The sequence below is a fragment of the Marmota monax genome, unplaced genomic scaffold (assembly GCF_021218885.2).
Source record: "Marmota monax isolate L192 unplaced genomic scaffold, Marmota_monax_Labrador192_F-V1.1 WCK01_AAM20220418_F8-fsc00264, whole genome shotgun sequence".
NCBI classification, from domain to species: Eukaryota; Metazoa; Chordata; class Mammalia; order Rodentia; family Sciuridae; genus Marmota; species Marmota monax.
In genome coordinates, this window is record NW_026693143.1 from 865,637 (window position 1) to 886,954 (window position 21,318).

At 36.7% G+C, this 21,318-nt stretch overlaps 1 protein-coding gene across 3 annotated transcripts in view; it reads right to left on the reverse strand.

The window, feature by feature from the left end:
* The window catches only part of Cdk6 (cyclin dependent kinase 6), a 217,155-nt gene that overhangs the window by 16,990 nt on the left and 178,847 nt on the right, over positions 1-21,318 (reverse strand). For all 3 annotated transcript variants that reach the window (XM_058582886.1, XM_058582887.1, XM_058582885.1), the window contains exon 6: positions 790-840. In XM_058582886.1, coding sequence (XP_058438869.1) covers positions 790-840 — 51 coding nt within the window. The remainder of the gene's footprint in view (positions 1-789; positions 841-21,318) is intronic.

Genomic DNA, 21,318 nt, shown 5'->3' on the forward strand with positions numbered 1-21,318 from the left:
TCAAGGAGCAATGTAACAAACAACTGGAACCCAGAATTTTGAGACCAAGAAAGGATCATATGGAGAACTCAAGTTAGAGTTTCATTTCCCAAATGAAGTTAAGAAACAAAAAGACCGAATAATTAGTGATGAATTATAATACCAACAACAATCATTAACACTGTTAAAGCACTTACTACGTGCCAAACACTTTGTAAGGGTGTTTTAAATGACTTTCTCAAGGTTGCAGTTAGTTAGCCACAGATCTAGAATGAGAACCTAGGATTCTCATTTCTTATTTGGTGCTCCAAAGAAAACAGGATGGTGTAGCATCCCAGTCATAGCCCAGGAAATCAAATCAAATCAAAACAAACAAACAAACAAACAAAAAACAATGCAAAACAACCTGGATGACCAAGGATATTTGATAGGGACAGGAAGCCCCTGGACAAGGATGGGTTACTAAGCCACCAAGTGCCTTACCTCTGATGGGAATGTTTGAAATGACCATGAGCAGACAACACATCTGCTCCAAAGAGGTGGAGCTTAGCCAAGCGAAGAAAGAGGGGCAGCAAAAAGATCCACACAAGCAGCACACAAGCCTCCAAAGCACAGCAGTCAGACCACACATCATGGTGGACTCATAAGACAGTACTTATACCCTGTCCCCACTCACCACACAAATAATACTGTCTGCAGCAGCAGCTTGGGGGTAAGAAAGACAAGAGATAAACATATTATATGAAAGTCAGAAAAAGTCATTGTAAATGTTTCCATGCTATATAGACACTGATTACAGTGATTACTTACTCCAAGATTTTTCCTAGTTGATCGACATCAGAACTCCCACGAAAAAGAGGCCTAGAAGAAAAAAGATAGATCTTAAGGAATTATCTCAGATTACATTTCAATCATATTTGCCATTATCATTGTTAAGTAGGAAGCAAAATATTCTCTGTGAGTGGGAAAAGGAGGAAAGAACTGTGATGTCTTTCCTCTGGCCAGTGAAGTGACCCTTACTTTCACTTATGGTAAGGATCACTCACAAGCAGCTGGTGATACCTGACTTGGGTGTTTCATGTCATGAGTATTCTATTGGCAGTCACTGCAACAAGAACCCTCCCACCATCAACTCAGGTTGTGATGTTGGTGTTCACTTTGTGACAGGGCAGAACACATCCTGGTCCTGTTCTCACCCCAGGGGTAGATGAGACTCTCTGAAGCTATTCTTGATGAGATGCTTCTCAGAGCACGATTTACACCACTTCCTCATGGGCCTCTCTCCTATTTGTCCTAAATCTGCAGCTAGCCATTTCTGGGTCTGTTTTCTTGATGATGCCCTCTTCCTTTCTCCTAATATTATGGTTGCTAATCGTGAAGAGATCAAAAATCTTTACTCCAGGCTTCAGAGATAATTGTGTCCTCTTCTGCACACACAGCCCTCCTTGTCTGCACTGAGCCTTTAACTGGCAATTAAATAAGCTAAACTTCGTAATATTTTTGATGTTTTCCCAAACAGGTCAAATAGGTCCTTGAGAGTGGTCAGGGACTTCTCTAGGTTTCCCCATAATCCTTGTCCTAATGCTTTACCTTAACAGGTACATGGTTACCAAATATTTTACTTGACTTTGTATATACCTATGGTCCACAAGTATATTATCTCCTAATTCCTAGCTCATCAGAAGCAGGTATTTTCAACACTAATATATTGTAAAATATTTGTGGCCTATTATCAGGAACCATATTTCATTTTATACTAGATATAAATTCATAAAGCCTCGAGTTCTTAAATATTTTCTAAGCACAATCAATGCACTTGCTGTATAGGTCAAATACAGAGAGTCCGACAGAATCATAGCATTAGAAGACACCTAAAAATTCTTCAGTCCTACTTTGTATTCCTGAAGATAATTATTTCAAAATGTGATGAAAAATACTTTGGGCTGGATTGTGTCCCCCTTAAATTTATACTTTGAAGCTCAACCTTTAGTATCTCAGAGTTTGACTATATTTGGTGACAGGGACCTTAAAGGGTAATTAAAATAAGGTAGTTAGGGTGGGCCCTAATCCAATTTGACTGGTGTCCATAAAAAGAAATTTGGACAAAGAGACATCAGGGGTATACATGTGCACAGAGAAATGACCACCTCAGAACCCAGCAAGTAGGCAAGCCAAGGAGGGAGGCCTGGAAGAAATCAAGTTGACACCTTGATCTTGGACTTCCAGCCTACAAAACTGAGAGAATACATTTCTGTCCTTTAAGTTATTAAGTCTGCTATTTTCTTGTGGCAGCCCTAGAAAACAAATACAGGCAGCTTGCACACCACTTATGTAGTCAAATTCATGAAGAATTATAGAATTGGGTTCTAAAAGACATCTAGACAGTTGTTTTTTTTGGGTGCTAGGGATGGAACCCAGAATTCTGCATGTGTTCTACCACTAAGCTACATCCCCATCTCCTACACAAGCCTTAAAAAAAGCACAGTGAGGCAAGCACAATGGCACATGTGGATGATCCTAGCAAATTGGGAGGCTGAGGTAGGAGGATCCCAAGATCAAGACCAGTCTTAGCAACTTAGTGAGACACTTGTCTCAAAATTAAAAAAAAAAAAAATACTGGGTAACGTGCCTCTGGGTTCAATTTCAGTACTGGGGGTAGAGGGAGACATCAGAATTTAAAAAAAAAAAAAGAACCCAAAACCATAGGGCTGGGGTTGTGGCTCAGCGATTTTAAAGCACTTGCCTAGCATGTGCAAGGCCCTGGGTTCAATCCCCAGCACCACACACACACACAAGCCCATAAAAACAGGGAAAACAATGGGATATTTTACTGTTGTATCTAGCATGGTGCCAAGTGCTCCCCAAATATGATCTTCGTAATTCTCACAAAAATTTCAGGAGAAATGTAGTATTATTATTGTCCCGATTTTCAAATGAGGAAATGGGATCAGAGATGGTTAAGTCACATGACTTAACTAATACATATCAAACTGCAGATATGAAATTCAAACTGGGTTTGTCTTGCCCAAAGCCTGTATACTCCACTATTATGTTGCAGTACTTTTATTTTGTTCTGTTAGTTCAGTCATCTCAGCTAATCCTCTAGAGAGAACAGCATGGGACTCTGAAGAGCACTTCAGAGACCTGATATTTCACAAGCTGGTGCCTGTGGGATTCTGTATTATACTCAGTTTGCTTTGCAAGTGTCTTTAAATTCTTTCTCTACTATAACAGGGAACCGAGCAATCCACCAGATCAACTAATACTCTCTGTAACTTAGTGACTGGCAGCTATGGTCTGAGCATTGGGGTCCCTCCAAAATTCTTAGATTGACACCTAATACCCAATGCAATAGTATTAGGATATTAGATTTTAAAGTCTTTCCCCATCAAGCTCAATCTTTGAAGAGTTGCTTTACCCACACTTACTCAAGACACAATTTTTCATTCTATCCAAAATACCGAACTTGTGTTTCATAGAAACAACAGTTTTCTTTCTTTGCATACCCATTTATTTCCTTAATATAAAACAATTATGAAATTACAAAAAATAAGTATAACTGGAATTATGAGATTTAGGAACACACACAATTGACCCCTCCTGGTTAAGCATACATCTTGAATGGCTAGAGTGGTGGGTGTGCCAGCTTAGCAAGTTTACAGACAAAATTGAGGGCATCAGTTAAACTGATGAGCTGGTGAAGTCTATGCAAACATGCCAAGCCTCACCTTTCAGGAAGGAAGCTGTTCTCTACAAAGGCAGGGCAAAACTGCCCATAGAGTGACATGGACAGCTTAAAATACATATGTAGGCCATGGCTATTGGGAAGCAAACAAACCAGACTATCTTGAATGGATGTTTCTCCTAGGCAAAGGTATAAGACTAACTCTTGTTCTGGGGCATGTGTCTTGGTCTGTTTGCGTTGATAAACAGAATATAAACAGAATACCATAGGCCAAGGCACTTGCAAAAACGGAAATTTATTTCCGGTTCTGGAGGATGGGAAGTGTACGTGGGGGCCCACTTCCTGGTTCATGGATGGCTCTTTTCTTGCTTTCTCACATTGTGGAAAGGGTAAAGGACCTCTCTGACCTCTTTTACGTGGGCACTAATCCCACTTGTGAGGGTTCCACCCTCAAAACCTCATCACTTCTCAAAGGCCCCATCTCCTAACACCTTGAGGGTTAGGACTTCACATGACTTTACCAACATATATCAAATTGGAGGGACACAAATCTTTAGTTTGTAGCAGTGAGCACTGAAACAGGGACCTGAAATTCAGTTGCACCAGTGGTTCATTCCTTTACTGTTTGGGTTTCATTTCCTTTTTCATTTTGTTCCCTGGCAACATTCTAAATTTCTTGTTAGCTCCATTATGCCTTTAAACAAATGTGTGCTATGCTTAAGCTAACATTGGCTAGGTGTTTTAAATATTTATTTTTTTAAATTGTAGTTGGACACAGTACCTTTATTTTATTTATTTATTTTTATGTGGTGCTGAGGATCGAACCCAGGGCCTCGAATGTGCCACTGAGCCACAACCCCAGCCCCTAAGTAGGTGTTCAAGTAGAGCACTTTCAAAGTCATGTTTTACCATACAGCCAGGATATAAAGTCTTATCTCTACTTATTGGCTGGAATTTGCCCCAGTTATGATTGCCTTCTTCCAGCCTTGAGTTAGAACTGGCCCATCAGTTTGCTTCTTTTAATAAGGAGTACAGGAAGCAGAGGTCTGAATCCTGACCACTATTCTGTGAACACTTAGCAAAACCTGCCTTGGAGAATGCTAGAAGCTCTGAACAGCAATGTGGTGTACAGGTCACCACCTTAGGGAGTGTGACTCTGAGCTCTGTTAACTTAGCTTTGCAGCAGATATACAGCATGAGTTATATACAGCTACTAAGCCCTGAATGCATGCAATCAGTTATTAAAATGGATTTCTGGATGAGAATACATAGTAACAAGAAAATGGAAATGAGTTATGTAGGAAGGAACAGTCCAGGAGGTGAATTTTGAATTTGACTAAACTTTTAGAACAATTTGATCTTTGGCTGAAAATTCTGAATAGTTTGTCGGGAGATTTTTTCCATATGAGAGGATGCTGTGTACATCAGGAACATGAAGAGGTATGAGGGATTCAGAGGAAGGATGGAGTATTTCATCATGGTGAAATCTTGAGATGCCACGGTAGAATATGGAGATGTAAGTATATATGATATAATCTGTCTTTTAATCAAGCTGTCTGGTAAAAAAATATCTTGGGGCTATCAGGTGTCTTTATGTATAGTTATTCCCTCCTTGGGTTAGCTGACTTAAATATCCTTAAATTCATATAATTTATGGCATGTTTTAGATAGATGGAGATGAACATAATCTTTGGTTTTGTGGAGAGTTTATTTCTACAGCCTTAGATAATTTTATAATGGTAGGAATAATTTGGTTAACACATACAATGAATTGGACTTTATTATACTAGTTCTTTATTATATTATTATAACTAGATCTTTATTATAGAACATAGCTGGAAGGAAGTATATGGTTGAAGAAGCAAATAAAAGGCTGAAAGAGACATAACAAAGACAACCTGAAGAGGTCCAAAGCCATGTTGAACTCTATTTTCTTCCCCACTGCCTGAAAATCTACCTTCCTGGACACTCTAGTGTATACTTAGAGAAGCCATGCTGCCATGCTTGGAGACCAAAATAAAAGAGGAATGCTCTTTATATAGTGAGACAAAGGCCCATAAAAAATGAAAGCTATGCAATTTATTTTTCAAGAAGAGAATCCACTAAGCAAAACCATCTTGCTTGCTTTTAGACATAAACCTTTTAGGTGACAAACCCAATTCTTTTTAATTAATTATTTAAAGATAAAATTAGCAATAGAGAATAGAAAATCTGAAGGCTGTTTTTGTATTTTTAAAAATGTTTCTGCTTTATACAGTGCATAAGGGGATGTTAAATAACAAAATGGAAAGAGAACATCTACCAAGAACATTTTAAAATTAAGACTGTATAAATTATTTTTCTAGGGTTGGGATTATAGCTCAGTTGGTAGAGTGCTCGCCTAGCATCAGTGAGGCACTGGGTTCGATTCTCAGCATCACATAAAAATAAAATAAAGATATTGTGTCCACCTACTATAAAAATATTTAAAAACAGGGTTGGGGATGTGGCTCAGGGGTAGAATGCTCGCCTCACATGTGAGAGGCACTGGGTTTGATCCTCAGCACCACATAAAAAGTAAATAAATAAAATAAAGGTATTATGTTCATCTACAACTAAAAAAAAATTAAAAATAAATTCTTTTCCTAGAGCAACATTTAAGGAAAATATTTTTATTATACAGGATATTGCATAAGGTCAGCGAGTTTCACTTATTTTACTATATCAAAAACTACAATTACTTACTTTAAATGATTTTCCAGTAGTTTAGGATAACCTTTCTCAAACTTCATTTGCTAAAGACCTTTGTTAACTCTCAATTTCACGAATCCCATTTACAATTTTATGTTGGCATTTCCTGGCACCTGTCTTATGATCCTCTTTGCTTCCTAAGATTGTCTCCATACTCACCTCTCTGCACCTTATTTGCGTCATTTGTAAAATGGAGGTAACGATGCCTACCTCATAGGATCAACTATGTGAGATTATGAATATATATTATCTATGAGAATACCCAGCTTCCAGCAGACCTTCAATAAGTGGTGACTAAACACATACACACACACCCTCTCCTATTCCTAGCTGATATTATACACAGTTGACAGTACAAGTATTTCACAGGATGAACAAGAAAGAAGAGGCCATTTTTTCACCAAGTGGTGAACTCCAAATCATATTTAAGCTTTATAGTCCTTTCTCTGGGCCACTATACATTACAGCTCTTTTAACATTATAAAGGAAAGAAAGTATTTTTGTAAAGGGTGGACGCTAAAATTTCCAGTGAGGATTACTTACATCTGAATTGGTAATGTTATTAAAATATCAATCACCATGTAGTAAAGTCTGTTATCAGTGAGGTGAATTTTTACAGGTCAAATTACAAAAGGAATCATGATTCAGATTAAGTGTCTTTTTAAACAGGCAACTAAACAAACATATAAATATCATTCATAATCTCAATGAACAGTGGAAAATAGCACTTAAAAGTGGGGTACATTTCCGTAGATGAGAAGTGTGTATGAGGAAATGATTCATGCATAATGGAAGATGAAAAACTTCATTTATAATACATTCATTGTACTAAAAAGACAAGGAAGTCATGGGTCACCCTATGGAGCACCTTTGTAACCTGCATTTGACCTGTGGCTATACTATAGCTGCTATCTTTTTTGATTAGTAGAGGAATTTTCCATGTTCACGAAGTGACCTTTTGAAAAATATAACTCTACATTTTTATCCTTGCTTCTCTGTTCTGTTCTAGAGTTGTTATCTGTTAAGTTAAAAAAGTTAACTTATCACCTTACAGTTACCACCTAGTCAAATAATGGGATTTAGCAGAAAATCAATTAAATGATTTAGTTAGTAAACAATGAATGATCACCCACTAAGCACACAGGGCTGCAACTGAAGCTGGCAGATTCAAAAAAGAAAAAGGTATATAAAGTATAGATCATATTACGTAATATTACATATAGTCCATATATAATGTGTAATATACATACAAAATAGGTATTGAAATTATATCACAATTTTGTGTTTATGTAAGTAAATTTATTAAAATATAAATTTATAAACGTACACACACACACACTCTAATATATTGATCCCTGTCCCTGTAGGAGACAACAAGAACAAATGCAACATCACTACATGGAGGAGTTTACCCCATTTTATTGGTGAGGGACAGAAGGCTGAGGAAATCATCTACTCTTTACTAGAATATTTGGAGGTACCTGATAAACCTCTTTTTTACAGATGAGAAGTGATTTATCTGAGGAAACACAGCTGAGCAAGTAGCTAGGTTTCTCTGTTTGACTTCAAGGGATAGCAAAATAGAAGCAGTGTTAAGAAAGATTAATTTAGCAGGGGTGAATCAAGGGGGCTGGAGATTGAGCCGGGGGGCCAACTAGGAGGTCAGTGCAAAGAGATGACAAGGATCTAACTAGGTGGGATGAGGAAATGGGAAGAGATAAAAAGATATTTAAGATAAGATGATCCAAAGAAAGACTGAACGTGACTTGGAAGGAGCATGATCTTAAGTTGGTACTTTTAATACAGCCAGGAAGAATGAGATGTGTCTGCATGTGTGTGTGAGAGCATGTGTGTATGTGTGATTAGAAGATAATTTGACTTTAAATATGCTTTTTAACTTTAAATATAGTTAAAAATGTATAGAGAATGAATAATACCCAAGCACCCCCAGGTATATACCCCAGCAAATTGAAAACCTATGTCCACAAAAAAACTTGTATGTGTGAAGGTTCATAATAGCATTATTCTTAACAAACAAAAAGTAGCAGCAACCCAAATGTCCATCAGCTGATGAATGGAATTGGGTATGGCCCTACAAAGGGATTCGTTTAGTCATGAAAAGGATGAAGTCCTGGTGCAATGCGAATGACCCTTAAAACCATTATGCTAAGTACAAGAAGCCAGCTACAAATTGTGTGAGTCTATTTATATAGAACAGGCAGATCTATAGAGTCAGAAAGTAGATTAGTGGTCATTTGGGACTAGGGGATTAGGCAGGAAGTGACTCTACAGTAGATTGGATGTCTGTGTCCCTACAACATTTGTATACTGAAATCCTGACCCCCAACGTGATGGTATCAGGAGGTGATGCCTTTGGTAGGTGATTAGGTCATAGATGGGATTAGTGTCTTTCCAAGAGGCTCCAGAGGACTCCCTCATCCTTTTGCCATAAGAGGGCTGTCTAGGAACAAAGAAGTGGATGAGAATCTGCTGGTGCCTTGATCCTGGACTTGCCAGTCTCCTGAACTGTAGGGAATAAATTTCAGTTGTTCAGAAGGCATCCAGTTTATAGTATTTTGTTACAGCAGACTGAGATGAATAAAGACAGACTTAATGAGTGTGGAGAGTTCAAAACTAATTGTGGTGTTGATGGCATAACTCTGAATATGTTAGACTAAAACAATTGAATTGTCACTATTTTTTAAAAAATATTTTTTTAGTTGTAGATGAACACAATATCTTTATTTTATTTTCTTTTATGTGGTGCTGAGGACGACCCAGTACCTCACACGTGCTAGGCAAGCCCTCTACCACTGAGCTACAACTCCAGCCCCTGAACTGTCACTATTTATTTTGAGTTGCATGATATGTGAATTATAATATCTCAATCAAATTGTGAAAAAAAGTATTTAAGAAATTATTTTTCCAAGTGAAGTTTACAGAATCAGGACAATAAAAAACAATACTAAGAAAATTGCTTTAGGTCTAATTATATGAAAGGCTTAGTACACGGTAGTGAAGGACAATGACATTTATTTTACCATATATTCAATCAAGTACACACCTAAAGACCTGTGCTTTGCAAGTTAGGAATAAAGTAATAATATGGCCTGAAACTTTCCTATTGACTTATCAAATAGGATTAAATAATAAACTAACTCCTTATGATCTCTTCTAAGCATTTTATAAGCACTATTTTACAACCAGAAAGAAGAAAGCCAACGGCACAGCTACCTGCGTGTTTGTGATCTGTTCACCTTGTTTCTTAATTCTCCAATAGTAACCCACTTCTATTACTTCTTGACTTCTTCATTTCTACAGACCAACCAGAGGCTCTCTGAGAACAGGGCCAACCTTCAGTTGTTTCTGTATCCAGAGCACACAATTTACTGCCCCGTCTGTCCATAACTGACACTATATTAATACATACTCAGTGGTTACTGCTCCTCCCTGGAAGAAGGCTTTTTTTCCCTTCTTTCTACTGATTTCAGCTCCTTATCTCAAAACCTATTTCTGGGTAATTCAAGTGTGAGCATGCATGTGCACAAATATATATAATTTTATTTTATTTTTTGAATAGATGTAGACATACTGAGAACCAAAACAGGATTTGATTTCTTAAAATTTCTATTTATTTATTTATTTACATGTGGTGCTAAGAATTGAACCTAGAGCCTCACACATACTAGGCAAGTGCTCTACCATGGAGCTATACACCCAGCCCCTGGATTTGATTTATATTGCTGTGCCTATTGATGCTTTAACCAGTCTGCCCTAGGTACCAGACAATACTGCCTGAAAATAATGGGTATTCAAAAACTGACAATTATTCTCCGAAATCCCCAATCTTGCCCAAACTATTACAGAAGCTGCAAGAGGCAATCAGGATGGGGATTCTGCCCTTACTGCACCTAAGGGATGGGCTCCCTAGGACAAGAAAGGGTAGCTTGAGAAAAAGTGTAGCAAAGGTAAAATAAATGAATAAAGGATGACAGAGGGCATGGAAGGGAAAGAGGCCCTTGAAGGAAATAGCCCAGAAAGGAAGAAAGGCTGGTGAGAAAGACCATGGAAGAAAAATGAAAAGCCCAGTAATGGAAAGGAAGGATTGTGGCAGAAAGAAGAATCTGAGACTAAGTTCTGTCTCCAAGACAGGCACACAGAGAAGAAAATCCTCTACCAGGGAAAGGAGGTGCCACTTACAGGAAAGACTCAGGTCTCTAACAAGTTAGAGTGTGGGGCATCTGTCTTTAGGAAGGACCATGAGTCTGGTAATTTCCCTAAAAATAAATAGCTGAATTAATTTCTTCTTGTTACCAGATGTTAATACTTTATTGCTCCATAGTGGGCTCACATTTACTGAGGTATGAATAATGTGAGAGCAAAGGAGGAGAAGAAGGAGAACTAGTAGCAGTAGTAGTAAGCAGTCACTAGTTTTCAGTTCACAATGAGAATTAAACTAGAGCTCACCAAACCATCTGATTGCTGAATCACTGCAAAACTCACAAATTAATATATTTACGGAGTCCACTTTATATGACTAAAAAAGACTAAGAGGTCATTAAGTCAAAAAAGTCATTTCTAAGTATTGCAAGAATTATTGAAAGAGCATCTCATACTTGCTATAAATAATTGTTTTTCTTATACTTATTGAATTAAAGAATTGTATTTCTATTCTTTTGGTGCCATCTCTTCCTGGTCCCTGTGTTGGTAAAGACTCCCTTCCTGGCTTGCACTCAGGGTCTTCTTGCTCTGTGTGTGCTGTTCACTTGGCTGAAGACAGAGCAAGTTCCCTGGTGTCTTAGGGCACTAATTCCATCACGGAAGCAATTCCTTCCTTATCTCATTTAAACCTAATAACCCCCCAAAGGCCCTATCTCCAAAATCATCACTTTGTGGGGTCAGAGCTTCGCACAGTAATTTTGGGGGGATACTAATGTAAGTTCAACAACACTTCCTTCCTCACAGTACCAAATACAATACACCTTCCTTACCTTTACCATTAGAAAGTGAGGCTGGCATGTTCTTGTCCAAAAGCAGAGACAAACATAATTGGTCTCTTGTGTGTCTAGAATCCAAGTATTCTTTTTTTAAAACAATATTTGTAGTTGTTGTCAGGTGTGATGGCGCATGCCTGTAACCCCAGCAACTTGGGAGGCTGAGGCAGGAGGATCTTGAGTTCAAAGGCAGCCTTTAGCAGATTAGCAAGGTACTTAGAAACTCAGTAAGACCCTGTCTCTAAATACAATATAAAAATAGGACTGGGGATGTGGCTCAGTAGTTAAGTGCTCCTGGGTTCAATTCCCGTTTTTTTTTTTTAGTTGTAGATGGACACAATATCTGTATTTTTTTTTTAAAATGTGCTGCTGAGAATTGAACCTAGTGCCTCACACATGCTAGGTGAGTGCTCTACTATTGAGCCAGAACTCTAGCCCATAGAATCCAAGTATTCTTTTAAGTATTTTCTGATTTTATATATATATATATATATATATATATATATATATATATATATATATATATATACCAAATTACAAGTGTAGTATTCTTTCAAAGCCTCCCTTATCTCATGCCTTCCAATTACAGGGCTCAGGGTAATTCTTAAGACATGGTAAGGGATGATTATGTAGTTAGCATTTGTATTGCTTCTGTAAACTGCTTTGTGTAGTATGGACATTTTAACAATATTAATTCCATAAACAGTTCTGTCTTTCCATTGTTTTGTGACCTCTTCCATTTCTTTCATCATCACAATAGCTAAGATACAGACCCAATCTCATCAACCCATGAATGGATTAAGAAAATGTAATGTATACACACAATAGAGTACTATTCATTCATAAAAAGAAAGATATCATATAATTTGTAGTAAACAGATGGAACTGGAGGACATCATGTTGAGTAAGTCAGACACAGAAAGACAGCTATCTCATGTTCTCTTTCATATGTGGATATTAAAAAAAGCAGTTGATCAGAATGTGTAATACTGATTACTAGATGCTGGGAAGAGTAGGAGGTAGAAAGAGGCTAGATAGGGCTGGGGTTGTGGCTCAGTGGTAGAGCACTGTCCTAGCACAAATGAGGCACTGGGTTCAATCCTCAGCACTACATAAAAATAAATAAAATAAAGGTATTGTGCTCATCTACAACTAAAAATATTAAAAGAAAAAAAAAAGAAAGAGTCTGGATAAAGGGTACACAAATACAGTTGGACAGAATATCTTCCAATGTTCCGCACAACAGAGGAGGGGGAACTATACAGTTCACAATAACCTCTTGTATATTTCATGAATAACTAAGTGGCAGGAACTCAAAGGCTCAAAACAGTAATGAAAAGGAGATAGAAATATTAATTACCCTGATTTGATCAGAGCAGTACATAATTATGTATATGTACTGAAAATATCATACTGTACCCCTTCAGTAAGTACAGATTACAATATGCTCAACAAAAATTTAAAATATGTTTAAGGGGATGAAATATTAATTATCCTGCTTTTATCATTTGATTTGAAATTTGTGTTAGCATACAAATACAAGTATACATGTACTGAATTTTACACTATATCCCATACTTTTGTACAATTAAAATTTAAAAAGCAACCATCACATACTGAGTACTCTCTAAAGGCTGGGTTCCTAATTACATTAATAGATTGGAATTCTCATTCTAACTCTGAAGTTAGATGACTAGTAAATACTGAATGACTTTGCATTTGAGAATGCAAAATTTAGACATGAGGTGCCCCCCAAAAGCTCAGGTGTGACACAATGGATTAGAGGTGGATTGGGTTATGAAAGCCTTAACATAATCAGTGCATTAATCCACTAATAGGGATTAACTGAGTGGTAACTGAAGGCAGGTAGGGTGTGGATGGAAGAGGTGGGTTGTTGGGGGTGCGCCTTTGGGGTTTATATTTTATTCCTGGTGAGTGTGAGTCTCTGTTTCCTGTCATGTCCTGAGATGCTGTCCTCCTCCACACCTTTCCTCCACAATGTTCTGCCTTTCCTCAGGCCCAGAGGAACAGTCAGCCATCTGTGGACTGAGATCTCTGAAACTGTGAGCCCCAAATAAACTTTCCCTCCTCTAAAATGGTTCTTATCAGGCCTTTTGGTTACAATAATGAAAAAGATGACCAAAACAACCAGGAAAAGAATTCTGAGGAAGCTATAATGAGTGTGAAGCATTTTTAACCTCAGTATTACTAAGAAACCGGAGGGAAGTCAAGGATTTGGTGTCCCCATGGCATCACCCTCTCACTATGGTTTTTTTTTTTTGTTTTTATGAAATTTAAATAGTTAGAAATCTCAGGCTCAATGTTTTGGGAAAGACTGTCTTCTTTCTCTTTATAACCAGTTTGGATGATCCTCCTTGTTCCTTGTGGAATTCTACTTATAATACTATAATTCTATAGGTATTTTAAGTTGGGTTTGGTACTGAAAACAACCTTACTGATGAAATGCTGGAAGACCATTTGGACAACACTGATGATGGTATTCGGAGACACAGAATAGATTATCAGAGATGACCATGGACACCTGGCAAAATCGGTGCCATAGCTTAAGCCGTCAGGTTTCAGCTATTAACTGGGCTCAGAGCTTGTCCACTGTACAGAAGAAGTATGAATTAGAGACTTTCCCTCAACCAAACTAGAAGGATCCTCACCACACCCTATAATAAAATAATTCTGTCTCACAATTCCCTGCCTTGCTTCATAATGTGCTTTTCTAGGAGGCAAAGAAAACCTTTGATAGGGAATTTATACATGAGTGAGAAATAATATCTGATTATTTGGATAGGGAAGGTCCCAGGAACCAGATGACCAACAAGCCCAGCTTCCTCAGGATGGTCCTGGTTTTTAGCATAGCAAACCCAATATTCTGGGAAACATCCCTGATCAGGCAAACTGGGATACTGTCACCCTATCCAGGAGACCCAGAACCAGCAGTTGAAGGTGCAGAGAAGAAAAGAGTAAAAGCTCTTTGTTGTTTCACTGGAGTGGGCTATTTAAAATGAGTGTCACTCAAAATAATTAAGAATGAAAGTGGTCGAGGTGGGGATTTCATTCCTTTTTTCCCCTAATAATTCACTGGTCCTGTGTACTAAAGGACTAACAAGGAGAAGCTTCCTCTTGCACCCCAAATTGAAATGCTACTTTTCTCTTCTAGCAAAGGACCTTGTAAACCTATATGCACCCTGCTGTCTTTGCAGGGGAAAGAGCTTTGCCTATGGCTTTAAGCACTTTTGAAGACATAGTGTATGTGTGTGATCCAGAAGCAGCCACCAATGGAGGTCACAGGGGTAGGGGTACCTACACACATGATGAAAAGGAGAATTCGTCCTGTCCAGTCTGATTGATAGTGACAAGCTGTGATCTGGGTTGAGAATGATTCTGGAGTGCTACGTTGGTAGAGCAAGAGAGAGTCCTGTGATTCATCAGGAACATATACCACTGAAAACAAATTAGCCAAGTAAGCCAGCTTTCTCCCTAACAGGCTGACTTGAAAGCAATACACAGGAATAAGGTTAGAAAAATGCAAAAGTAAGTCCATTTGGGCTGGGGCTGTAGCTCAGAGGCAGAGTGCTTGCCTAGCATGCATGAGGCACTGGGTTCTATCCTTCGCACCACATAAAAATAAACAAATAAAATAAAAGCATTGACCATCTACAACTACAAAACTACTTTTTTTTTTTAAAAAAGTAAGTCCATTTAATAAAAATATATTTCCATAGGAAATATAAATATTGTATAAATATAAATTTTTATATAATACAAATAATGGTTACCAAAAATGAGACTTTTGAAACCACATTTTTGATTCTGTGAATCCACTGGTTTTGTCTTTGACACAACATTTTTTATTTTTTGCCAAAGGCAGTCTCATAAACTCTGCTGTGGGCATGGTCACGTCTATGCTTATACCCACATGCTTTCTCTTGCAAAAACTCTAATATTGACATCAGCCAGCTGTAAGCAAGATGACGTCTTTCCAAGTCTATTTTAATGTTGATTTTTTGGGAAAATAATCACTAGAAATTTTCTGAAATGGAAATGTCTGTTAGTTGGAGTGACTGGTTAATATTTTTTTTTTCTTTTTAAAGTAGCTTTGCTCAAAAGGGAACCAAAAGTATCACTCATAGAGTATTACAAATGATCTAAAAATAGTCTCAAATTGGACTTGATCATTAGTTATAAATACTCTGAACAGTGGAAAACTGATTTTCTCATTTTTTCCTTAAAAAATTATAATCTGCTTAGCATACAAATGAGTTCTGGCCCTTGGATATCAGTGATCATCTACTTGTCTCTAGTACTATGAGACTAGTGTGGTGATCAATCAACAAAGTTGGCATTTTTTTTTTTTAATCAGGATAAAACTGCATTGACCCAAGAGCCAGATTCATCTTTTAAAGCATTTATATTATTAATGCTGGGTGGATTCTTGAAAAATGAATTATTTTGCTGACAGTAAATATATAAGCATTGTAGAAAATTTGGGACAGAGGAAAGCAAATAGGAGAGAAATCAAACCACTTCCATTCTTTTCTGTTTTTATACACAAATGGAAGAGCTGACATCTCTAAAGATCTCTTTCTTCTCAAACAAGTTAAGATGGCACCATATCCTAAGCAGGTTGGGAACCCTGGCTATGCAGCCTTGGTGTGAAAAGTACAGAGACAAGAAAGTGGTTAGCAGTCATAACAAAGCTGTGACTGAGTTGACTCATGCCTGTATGAAGAAAAGAGCCAAGGACACATTTTTAAAAATTACTTGCACACAAATTTTCTCCTATTCTTTTAGAGTTTATAGCTTATGACGTAGAGCTTAATTTTTTCCCCCTTTATGAATGGTAAAGACAACTGGTATCCTGTGTGAATATAATATCCGTATCCAGCACATTTTGGGTGGAATCCAATAATGTGTGATAACTCAACAATTTAGCACAGGAAACAAAGCCCACAACATTCCTCAGAAATTTCACAGACTATCTACAAGGAACAGACCCATTGGAAAGGGATTTTTTTTCAGTAATATTTGAAGAATGCGAGTTTTCATGGTGGCCACACTGGGTTTGTGACAGATGCAAATTCAGATACGAATAAAACACAATTAAATGATTCAGACTCGTGTGCTGTGCTTCCACAGATCTTATTTCTGCACGGGTCAAACAAAGGAAAGTTGATGTTTGACAACTGTGGATGAGTCATCAGAGGAAGTTCTTACCATATGGATGTGCTTGTTGAAATAAAGCTGTTGAACAAAGCCAGCCTTTTTTCCCCTGTGGGCTAGTCAGGGTTTCATTTTAGGAAATGGAAGTGTCAGTGTAGACAAACTGTCCTGAAGTATTTATAGCATAAATGTGTAGTTTCCCTAAACTGCCTTTGAACAAAGAACATGTGAATGGAAAATAGATCTCAATTTCTTTCACTCTCCATGTTGTCTGAGCTGCATTTTGTTTATAAAACCTATTTCTCCCTGTGACTTACATAATGTGGACATGAAAGTGGTGTAGCTACACTGGGCTGTGCTAGTGGTTTCCCAATTAATTTTAAGAGCTTTTTATTCATTAAGATGATTCAACCTTTGCTATATTCACTGAAAATATTTTCCCTGAGATTATCATATGCTTTTTAACTCTGTAGTGTAGTATTTTTATTTTTTGATGGACAAAGGTTCTCAATTTTTACATAGTCAAATATACAAATCCTTTTGTTTTAAAGCTCTCAAAGTCTAGCTCCATTCTAGGGTGAAAAATATGAGTTCTTTAACCTTTTATGGTTTCATTTTAGCATGTGACTCTTTAAGCCATGTTGCTTGTTCTGTAGTAAGGAACAGTGAAAATTTACTCAGAATACCATTTTCCCTTCAATGAGTTGACCAGTTGCCCTAGTGTACTTTTTGAACAAGCTATTCTCTCCTCCTCAATTTGTGCTTTATGATAAATTATATCTTGTCCTGAATAGGGGTCTTCATTCTGGCTATGTGATTCCATTAATTTCTGTCACTTGTTTGCTTGGTAGTACATTGTTTTTATTATTGTAGCTATATGATGCATTTTGGGTTGGTAGTAGAAATTTCCCTTCATAATTGTCGTCGTCTTCTTTTTTTTAAATTATTTTTTAGTTGTAGTTGGACACAATATCTTTAATTAATTTATTTTTATGTGGTGCTGAGGATCGAACCCAGGGCCTTGCCTGTGCTAGGGAAGCACTTTACCGCTGAGCCATAACCCCAGCCGTAGTTTTCTTGATACAGATCCCACCTAATATATAGGTTGGTTTATATTAGTCTCCATTTTTATTTTTATGTGGGGAATGAGCTGGTGCTGCTATGAACCCTAGAGAAATTTAGATGTCACTCATTTATCTGAGGTCATAATCCTGATTTTCTCCTGAATCTTGGATTATTTTAGATTGGAAAAGTAGAAGCCAAAGGAAAAGGGTAGGAAGCAGAGTCTGTTTCATTTCATAATGAGAAGACTCAATTTGCCAGGAGGGCTCCCAAGGTTAAAAAACATGCAACCCAAAGCACCAACGGTTAGTAAAAAAGAGAAATGATGCACTAATAAGTGCTCAGAGTGATGACTCATTGCATTGGAGCATCCCTGGGAAATCACCTACTAAGCAGAATTTAGTAGCTAAGGGGTTATTTTTGGTTCATGATTTATTGCAACTTCCCTTTACTGGTGATGGGGATTAATCCTAGCTCCCTAAAACACAGGAAACTGGACATGCTGGCAGACCAGTCTGTCAGGTAACAATGCTATTTCTAGACTAGGACAGGGTTGTTTGCTGTAGAGACTTCTTTAGAACAAGAGAGAAACACTGAAGTATTGGATGTGGTTCTGGATGCTAGGAGGAGAGCAGTAAATGAAATACCCCACACTCCTGGAATGCATTAATAACTTGTCATGAGAATGTGTAGCTCCGCTTAGAAGTGGGTATGAACATTCTCATTCATGTTTATTTACCACTAGTAAAATTTCTATGAATTTCTACTTCTCAAGTTCTAGCATGGTCAGATGATTTGGCTTAATGAAATGGGATAAGTAATTATTTTATTTCCAATCTATACTAACAACCCTGAAATAAAAGCATTGCAGTCCTTAGGAGAAACACCTAGGTCTCAGGCAGAGTTATACATGTGGTAAGAGTAGAAGCTGGAATTGATGATGTATATTATTATTTCTTACTGATTCTATTTTATCAAATATTTAAATGAAATGTATCACAGCGTACTTAAGACAAATGTTAAAGTCAATCTTTGGCCTCAGTAAATTTAGTTTATGAAACAAAGGAGTTTATAAGAATAAGGAGGTTGAGAGCATATGGTTCATATTTACGATGCATTTGCATTACACATTCTCTAGAGACCTATGACTCTATCTGACATATTTTTGATTTTACAACTATAACAAAAAGATGTAATTATCCAATGTTTGTTACTCATAAGTAAAACAGCATTTTGTGAAAAAACAAACTGTGTGGGCTGGGGTTGTGGCTCAGTGGTAGAGTGCCTGCCTCACACACATGAGGTACTGGGTTTGATCCTCAGCACCACATACAAATAAATAAATATTGTATCCATCTACAACTTAAAAAATTTATAAATAAATAAGTAAATAAATAAAAGGAGTTCAGGGGGGAAAATGAAGTTAAAAAACAAACAAACTGTGTGTATGATAACACATTTTGGTAAAAAAATATATGAAAGACTGGAAATATATGCATATTATGTTTAACTATATGCAAATTCTAGAAATTAGGATATAATGAAAATGTTAAGATATATTATTTATCTATTATATATAATTTTAGATATTACAGATTATCTATAATATAGATCTAAATTAAAGCTATCCATATATAATAGATATCTATATATTATAGCTATCCATACATTTTATAGATATCTAATTTAATTTTCCTTTGATTCTTTGTATTTTCCTAAATCGAAATTTCCCAAATTTTGGTAACGTATTACTTTTTAATAGGAAAGATACAATAAAAGTTGTTAAAAATAAAAGGCAAAAATGCAGTCACATATTGCTGGGGTCTTAGAAAAGGATAGATATGTAGGTGTTAAACAAACAAACTAAAAAGCTATGAGAAGTATCTCTCTGGCCACAGGGGACTGGCAGATTCCATGGGGTTTCACAGGCCTCTGACCAAACTGAAGATTTTAAAGGCAACTGCTATTTTTCTCAAAAACTGCTTCTGGATTTAGATATTAAGAAAATAAATGTCTATTTCCAATATGACGTTTAATTACCCACAGACCAGTTTAATTTCTTGATCATCACTGGTAGTTCTGGAATCATACATAACTGAGGGACACATTTTCCCTGAAAATCAAATTAGAGTCTTTTCAATTTATAAAAGAAATTGGCCCCTATGGCTAAATTATAATCCTAAAAGAAATCTTAAGGGAGTATATAGTTCTTAATCTTAAGGTCATTATTTTTAAGAAATTATGGAGATACCAAAAAAAAAAAAAAGGAATTATGTAGTTATCTGGATGTGGTGGTGCATACCTGTAATCCTGAGACTTGGGAGGCCTAGGCAGGAGGATCACAACTTTGAGGCCAGCCTTAGCAAATGAGCAAGGCTCTAAGCAACTTAATGACATCCTGTCTCAAAATAAAAAAATTAAAAAAAGGGGCTGGGGATGTGGCTCAGTGGTTAAGTGCTCCTCAGTTCAATACCTGGTGTTAAAGAGAAAAGAAAAAAAAATTATCTGGTTAAAAACCAGTGCAGGGGCTGGGGTTGTGGCTCAGCAGTAGAGTACTTGCCTAGCACGTGCGAGACCCGGGTTCAATTCTCAGCACCACATAAAAATAAATAAATAAATAAACAAACAAATAAATAAATAAATGTGTTGTGTCCAACTACAACTGAAAAATAAATATTAAACAAACAAACAAACAAACAAACAAACAAGAAACCAGTGCAAACCAGGGCTGGAGTTGTAGCTCAGTGGTGTGAGGCAATGGGTTCGATTCTCAGCATCACATATAAATAAATAAAATAAAGGTCTATTGACAACTAAAAAAAAAAAATTAAACAACAACAACAACAAACAACACCAACAACAAAAGACCCAGTGCAACCTAAAAAATGTTGGGTAAGTAACTTCTTCAACAGCAGCAGCAAGTACAAGTTACCAAGTGCTTATTATAGCTGCTTTGTTTTATTTTACATATATTATCTCAATTAATTTTAACAACACTCTGCTAAGTAACTATTGTCTTCATTTTAAAGACAGGAACTGAGAGCTCAGTTGAGATCAAATATCAGACTGTCAAGAGCACATCCAATGGTATTCATAGGACAATTATGTATTTGAGGAAAGTATATAGAAAGTGAGTTTCAAGATAAATTAAAAATTTTCTAAATTCATACTACTCAGCTAATTAATTAGAGCCCTTTAAAACTTAGAAAGCCAAAGTATTTTACTATATTACAAACAAAATTTGGTATAATTTGATAATTAATTTGTATGTACTACTCATTAAAATGCCTTTTCAGATGGAGTAATGTTAGTACATAACTATATATAGTCTTGATTACTTTTAAAAAAAATTTTGTGTAGTCATGGATGGACAGAATGCCTTTATTTTGTTTCTCTTTATGTGGTGCCAAGGATCGAACCCAGTGTGTCACATGTGCTAGGCAAGCGCTCTGCCACTGAGCTGCAGCCCCAGCCCTTGATTACCTTTTTTTTTACATGTTAAAAAGTCTAAAAGACATTTTAATTTTCTGTAATTGGGAACTGAACTGCTTTTCTTTATTAATTTACCAAAATGTATAAAAAAATCAGTGTTTAGTATATCTGGCATTATTTTATTAGCATCAATACTATTTTTTAAAGAAACCATTGTAAAAGATGAGCCTGGCACCTGGAACCTCCGTTGCTATAGGGAGG